Source organism: Salminus brasiliensis, chromosome 15 (assembly GCF_030463535.1).
Source record: "Salminus brasiliensis chromosome 15, fSalBra1.hap2, whole genome shotgun sequence".
Lineage (NCBI taxonomy): Eukaryota > Metazoa > Chordata > Actinopteri > Characiformes > Bryconidae > Salminus > Salminus brasiliensis.
Window position 1 is genome coordinate 30,093,216 of NC_132892.1, and position 8,038 is coordinate 30,101,253.

At 40.4% G+C, this 8,038-nt stretch overlaps 1 protein-coding gene across 1 annotated transcript; it reads left to right on the forward strand.

Moving 5' to 3' along the window:
* Positions 1-1,211: 1,211 nt before the first annotated feature.
* On the forward strand, positions 1,212-7,730 carry srd5a2a (steroid-5-alpha-reductase, alpha polypeptide 2a). The gene is given in 6 exon segments (XM_072657467.1): positions 1,212-1,486; positions 4,149-4,312; positions 4,658-4,759; positions 7,136-7,185; positions 7,187-7,287; positions 7,507-7,730. Coding segments are annotated over 6 exon segments (759 nt in total). The 3' UTR covers positions 7,574-7,730.
* The last annotated feature ends 308 nt before the right edge of the window (positions 7,731-8,038 follow it).

The following is an 8,038-nucleotide window of genomic DNA, read 5'->3' on the forward strand; positions in this document are numbered from 1 at the left end:
ACTGAAGCGTCACCTCTGATGGTAAAGCTCCTCAGACATACTTTAGGACCAAACTCAGCTTAAACCATCAGAGAGTCCTGAGTAATGTGGAGTTCCCTCAGCATTCATTTCAGAGACCACCTTCTGTAGACAATGGCTTGCAAAAGTTTGGGTACCCCAGTCCCCTGATTTTTTCCTGTAACTGTGAATAGCAGTCCACAGGACCTGTTTCCAGAATGCTTCAGGCTTGTTTGGATGTTCCTCTAAAAAAAAAAAAAAAAACATCTGATGCTGGACGTTGTGGTCAGGACCTGGACCTTCCATGAAGGTCAGATGTGCACAGTAGGTGTCGCTGCACAGTAGAACAGTGCTCCACCACCCCAGAGTCTGCTCAGTCTTCCTGAAGGTTTTGGGTGTGGCCTTCTTCTCAGGAGGCTTTCCTCTCAGCCCTCTCAGACGGTTTTCTTGGTCTTCCAGACGTCAACTTCCAGACCTCCACCGTTCCTGCTGTGAACTGCCATTTCTTAAGTACATTAGGAACTGAGGAAACGGCTAACTGAAAATGCTGGGCTATCTTTATATAGTCTTCTCCTGCTTTGAGAGCATCAGTTATTGTAATGTTTCGAGGTGTGAGCAGTCTTAGATGATTGTTTTGACGGGGAAATGATTATATAAAGGGTGCGCCTGGCTTTGCTCTGATTGGTACGTGCCATGATCAGTGCAATCAGGGAATGTAAGGAAATGCACCAGGCTCTATCTACCTTTGGCCATCTACCAGCCCACAGCCCCCACCGCCAACAGCTCATGTTTCAGGGCCTGCATCACTGGCTTAACTGGATCCATCCCCAGTATAAAAAAACAATAGGGAATCAATTTCACTTTTATTGTGGATATTAGGTTGCCAAGTATTTAAAAAATTGATGGCATGACAAAAATTTCAAGCAATTGGTCGAGGAAATGCCAGTAACTCTATTCTTGATACCAATTCCCATTTACCTCGCTGCTGGATTCCTTGGGCCCCTTTTCAGAGGCTTGTCAGGGAGTGTTAGCCATTGGCTTAGCTTACAGAGAAGGAGGGGATAGAGTGAATGGATACACACACACACACACACACACACACACAGAGAGAGAACAAGAGGAACACACTGACGAAAGCAGAAGTCAGCAGGAACTTGCTTCAGCCCTGATCTAGCATGCCACTTGCATGAGGTTTTGGCCAGCAAACAGGCACCATGCTTTGCCAAGAAGGCACAATCCACAACCTCAGCTGGGGCTTCATCATTGGGGGATTCCTCTACCTCCTCCGACAGATGACCACACACACCCCGTATGGGCGTTATGTGGAGCTCCAAAGCCCTGGGGTGATGGTTCCAGCCAAAGCTGCCTGGCTGATCCAGGAGCTGCCCTCGTTTCTGGTTCCGGGGCTTCTGCTGCTTACCACAGAAAGCTCCACCGACATGGGGAGATACCTTCTGCTCTGGACCTACATGCTGCACTACTTCCAACGGTAGGGTTCTTCTATAAGATACACTCTAAAGCTTAGAATGAAGGTAAAAGCAGAGGGGTCCTACAGGGGCTTTCTTCAGTACCGACAGTACAGGTCATTTGGGCTATTTAGAACCAGGGCCATTCAAATAAGCACTAGAGTGCAAAATACATTAAAATGTGTCATTAAAAATGTGCTGCTTAAAAAAAAAGTAGCCCAAAAATTGTTCCACTATTGAGGGGCCACCACGTTTTACACACATAAGAGTCCTCTTTTTTTTTTTTTTTTAGCAAATATAATATTGTGCGAGCAGTGTAGGATAGCATAGTTCCACAGATTTTAATATGTAAACAAATAAATAAATAAATAAATAAACAAACAAATAAATGGGCACAGCTGCAGTAGCGCCGTAGCCATGGAAACCAAACTCGGCGCGCTTGTTTACTCGGTAGCATTTCCTCACAAAAACCCACAAAAACGACTTAATTAACCTTCGTCTTTTACAAAATTAGCCTGAAAACATTAAACAAACAGTGTCTCAATCTAGTGAATCTAAAATTCTCACCTAAAACACAATAAAAACGAGAGATTATCTCACTTAACTCACTAAACAATGAAGTCTCTGGAGACTCTGGCTGAGTGGAAGTCACGGTCTTCAAAATAAAAGCCCCCCCCCCCAGCTTACCATCATTATCATTACAAAAACTGACAAAGGTAGGATACATTCACTACATGTCCAAATGTTTGTGGACACCCCTTTTAATGAATGCATTCGGCTACTTTGACACACCCAGCTTTAGTCAGGTTTAGTCCCTGTGGAAGATAAACTCCTACCCAAGCAAGGCTTTGATAGATCTGACAGATGATCATCACCCCACCTCCTCCAAACCTCCAACTCAGTCCCAAAAGTACTGGATGGAGCACCAACCATCATTGGTTGGTACCCCACTGGTTAATACCCATGTAGCCCAGGCCTGGCATTAGGCAGCATGGTGCCAATAGGGTCATGCTTATCTGAGAGTCCTATTCTATTGGCAGTTCTTATCCACAGGGACAATGAAGGGCGATAAGCGTAGATAAATACATAGCGTAGATATGCGGCCTTTCTTCTTCAGTTGGGTTTCTGAGCAAGTGCTGCTGCTGTGGTGTAATGGTGTGTAACAGGCCGTGGTTGAATTGGAATTGCGAAACTTCTCGCATTACAGTGTGCCGTTGGCCTGTGAGCCCCAGGCCGAGACGCTGAGCGCACATCTTTCTTTCAGTCTTTCAGGTTATTTACACACATTACATTACTTTACATTCAGTTTGCAACCATGCACTGAATCAACCAGTCCAACAGATCCCGTCAGAAAGACAGAACCACATGAAATGGTTGTCAAACGTGTCTCAGCAAGCAGGAGGAAAAGGAGGGATACTGAGCCAGTAATTACAGAGGGAAAGTAGGGTCCAGGAAATGGTGCAACTGCGAACACATCAGTACAGTCTAGTCGAGGCATTTCCCTTTCCTTTCATTTTTTCCAGTAAGGCATTTCACAGTCTATGTGAGGCTATGTTAAATATAGGTTATATAGGTTATTGTGTGATGTTTAAACTTTACATATGTAAAATACACAATATGGACATATGGACTACCCCCCCCCCCCCCAGAGCTCTGCAGTTATTGCGCCAGTTGGAGACTTTTCTGAGCTCTGAGCTCAGCACTCGACCCTGACCCCGCTCTGTAACTTTACATGGTCATTAGAAGAAGTGTCCACAAACATTTGGACATATGGCGCATAAACCACATGGACAAGTCTGTAAAAGCTATTTGAGCGCGATAGCTGCCTCTTGTGAGAAAGGAGAAATTCTTACTAAATCTAAAAACAAAAATAAAGTTATCAAATGTTATCTAACATATTTTTATAATGTTACTGTATTTTTATAGATATTTATAATATACATTTATTCTATTATATCATAATTTATTAACACTCTTCACTGTTTTCTTATTTATCCATTTGTAATCATATCCTTTTATGCCACACATTACAAATCTCCCATATAAAAATGCAAATATATTTCGCAATGTATGAAAATGGCCAAAAGAATGATTAGATAAATATATATTTAAAAAATACTAAAAATAAACTGTATTTTTAAGCACATGTTTGGCATATATAAATTAGTAGTTTTATTAAATATGTTTTAAAACACATTTTTACAGTGAATCTGTCTTCAGGATATGCGACATAATATTACATAACTACATAATATTTCCCTATATTTTTTTTAAATAAATGCATTTAAATTTAGTTGGTTTATAGGCAATGGACATAGGTGCTCTGCAGTTATTAAGCCAGTTGGAGACTTTTCTGCACTATGCTCTGACCCCGCTGTGTAACTTTACATGGTCATTACATGAAGACGTGTCCACAAACATTTGGACATATAGCGCATAGTTCACAGTACGTAAACACAGTGTGCTGTAAACCACATGGCCAAGTCTGTACCACCTGGAAGCAGTCTAAGCAGTTTGAGAGGCGGCTGATTGATTACATGGGTTCTCAGAAACCAGTAGGCCTGCTCTGCAGCCTTAGGAGGGTTTAGCCCTGAGGGTTCCTTTCTGTTCCACAGCAGCAGCCCCACCTCGAACCCGTGTCATTTACTGTCTCTCTCTACCTTCTCTCACATTTCTGTTCTCCAGGACATTTATCTACTCTCTGCTGACCAAAGGACGGCCCTCTCCTCTCTACATCGTGGTGTCGGCCGTGGTGTTTTGCTCCATGAATGGTTTCCTCCAGGGTCATTACATGCTGCACTGCGTCCAGTATGAAGCTGCCTGGCACACAGATGTTCGGTTTATCTCAGGTATGCTCATTCAGGAGCTGAACGGGAACTAGGACTGCAGCTAATGACTATTTCCATTATCAACTGCTGTATAAATAGAGAACCCTGGGTTGGCGGCAGAGGCCAAGGGTGCTGGGTAGATCTAGACAGGTAGATTCAGGGAGGAGCAGAGACTGGAAAACCGAGGTCATCTGGGCCTGCTTAGCGTTTTTCCACTTACCATATGGTCGGGTGTTAACTGTGTAATTGTAGATGCAGTTCAGCCGCCTGGGAGAATCGAACCATTCATTTTTACTTATAAACTGACTGTGCTATTAATGCTCTCTCTCTCTCTCTCTCTCTCTCTCTCTCTCTCTCTCTGTGCAGGTCTGTTGCTGTTCTTCTCAGGAATGGCCATCAACATCCACAGTGACTACATTCTACGCAACCTCAGGAAGCCAGGAGAGGTCACCTACAAAATCCCTAAAGGTGACGAACGCATCCAGCAGAGTTCTTTTCAATAGCTCATGTTTTTTTTATAACAAGAACACGCAGTTTCACTGATGCAAAGCACTAAAAGCTATTTGAGCATGATAGCGCCCTCTTGTGGAGAGCTAATGCTAGTCTGCTAAAAGTGAGTAAGGAGAAAATGATGAGTAACAAACCTGGGGCTGAATTCACAAAAGCTTTCCCAGGAAAAACCTTATGAAGAATCTTTAGATAAACACTAAGTTTAAGAGGTTTAAATAAATGCTTCTAAAAAACAAAACAAAAATAAAGTTATCAAATGTTATCTTACAGTTTATGACAATATATTTTTATAATGTATTTTATAAATATTTTATCATTTATATTACTTTTTTATAGATATTTATAATATAGATTTATTCTATTAAAATTTCTTAACATTCTTTATTGTTTTCTTATTTATCCATTTGTAATCACATCCTTTTATGCCACACATTACAAATCTCTCATATAAAAATGCTAATATATTTTGCAATGTATGAAAATGGCCAAAAGATTAAATAAATATATATTTAAAAAAAATTTTAAGCACATATTTGGCATATATGAATTTGTAGTTTTATTAAATATGTTTAAACATACATTTTTACAGTGAATCTGTCTTCAGGATATGCTACATAATATAACATAGCTGCAAAATATTTCCCCATATATTTTTAAATAAATGCATTTAAATATATTTGGTTTATAGGCAATATATTCTGAAATCATTTTAGTGTGTAAAATATATTGTGGAATGAAAACTAATTGAAATAGTTGTAATTAAAATAAATATTTCTATGTATTTTTATTATAAATACATGTTTTATACATGTATTTATTATTTATTTATTTATTTAGTTAGATCTATGCAGAACAGAGGAAAAACAATCATACCAAGCATTTAGGGGAAAAAAACACATTAAGTTTTCTTAGACTTTTTCTTAAGAGACAAGCATAAAAAAATCATTTGAAGAATAATATTTCTCATAACTTGTTTCTTAAATATGAAGAAGAATATCTTTCTTAAGACATTTTTGTGAATCTGGCTAATCATGGCTAATCCAAAACAACACATGGACATATGCTGTGTTTCATTTGCCTCGGACGTTGGAATAACGCCACACCAGAGCTGATCACGTTCCAGTTAAACTTCTCCAAAAACCAGTACGCTAAAGACTTCAGAGTTTACCACAACTGGTCCAACATCTTTTACCAGTGTTTTATGGTGAATCTTGCTCTTTTTTATGTCCCATAAAAGGATTTTCTCATGTTTTTCTTTGTCTCTTAAGAGACGTCTAAGAAAACTTGGTATTTTTTTTCTGCTGAATGCTTGGTATGATGGTTTTTCCTTTAGTTTGCATGGATCTAATTGAATAATGGAAACCCATATGTTTTCTATCCATTTTAAATACATTTCTTTCAATTACATTAGTTTTCATTCCAAAATATATTTCACACACTAAAATGTAGTTCAGAATATATTGCCTATGAACCAAATATATTTAAAAACATTTATTTTAGAATGTATGGAAAAATATTAAACACAGTTATGTAGCATAACCTGAAGTTAAGTATTAGCAAATATACATTTAACATGGCAAAACTAGTTTTATAGGTAGAAATACACAGTAAATACAGTTGGCTCATTTTATATACATATATACCCCAAGTTTTTTTAACTCGAGAACTAAACGTGTAGCATTGTTGACATTGTTGGCAATACTAGTTGATAACAGCACATTATACAGTATTTTGCGCATCCAAACACCATGAAAACACCAAATACTGTCAGTCCAAAGACTGAAATTTTAATAAAGTACTGTGTGAAGGACTATTTTAATAAGACACAAACATTCAGACGTGCTAATAAGCTAATATGCAGCCATCATGGATTTTGAACTCTGGGTTGGTGAGGTTCTCCCGACTCGGAGGTTCTCAAAGTAGGAAATCCAACTGGTGGGGGTAGTTCCAGCTTGGATCTCAGCTTGGAAATTCGGAAACACCAGTTCAATGGGAAACACAGCAATAATGTTAGCATTAGATTCGTTAGAAAACCTGAGACCAGCCCAACACGACAGCGTTCACCTCTAGAAGTCATTACTGATGACTGCAGTACAGCAACGACCACAGAATATCCTCCAACAGTGTGGAGGTTAATCCCAAAAGAACAGCGGTTCTAACGAGGGCCGATTACTCTAAATGCTACTAGCTTCTAGCTAGCATGACATCGTTTACGTTATTCGCACCGGCGCCATGACTTTATCACGGCTACGCCAGAGCCGTCCTTAGCGCTGGCCGCTTTAACCAGTCTTTAAACCAGTTAATAAACACTGCCCTAATTGTGTGTTTCCTCAGGGGGGATGTTTGAGCTGGTGTCTGGCGCTAATTTCTTCGGGGAGATCGTGGGAGTGGTGTGGCTACGCTATAGCCGCATGGTCTCTGCCGGCCTTCGCCTTCGCGTTCTTCACGTTGTGCTCTATAGGACCACGGGCGTACCACCACCACAGGTACTTACCATGGTGTTGGGTCACTGGGAGGTATTTCACATAGCAGGATTTCCTCATTTTATATGGTTCTGACTTTGGGCTTGAAAAAAGGGGGGTTCTACAGAGTTGGAGTTTTCTCCAGAGCCTCATTGTGGAGAAATCTACCAACTCTTCACGATAGCTCGGCCCACAACACACATGTGGCCTGTTTATTTACCAGTGTTCTCCATTGCTCTGCAGGTACTACCTTGAGAAATTTGAAGATTACCCTAAATCACGGAAGGGAGTGATACCTTTTATCCTCTAGTACATCAGGACATCCGTGAACACTGGGATGCTCTGGAGGAAGTACAGGCCTTAGAGCCGCCAGCGAGACGTGCAATACGACGAAACTTTCACACCCCACACCACCACCTCTCCTCCCTGTAACTCAGTCCTACCTCCATTCATCAAGAAGCTGCTAAGACCCTCACCTGAGTTCTCTCCTCTCACACTACAACCATAACACTCTACATGGATCCTTGAGCGATGCCATAGGAGAACCATTTTTGTAATAGGGATATAAAGACAAAAGTATTTGGACACACCTCCTAATCACTGAATTCAGGTGTTTCGTTCAGTCCCATTTCCACAGGTGTGTAAAATCAAGACCCAAGTCATGCAGTCGACCTTTCTTACACACATTAGTGGAAGACTGGGAGGTTCTAAAGAGCTCACTGAACTCCAGTGTCAACACCACTAACACCACCATCAGCTGTGAGTGGTGTTATTA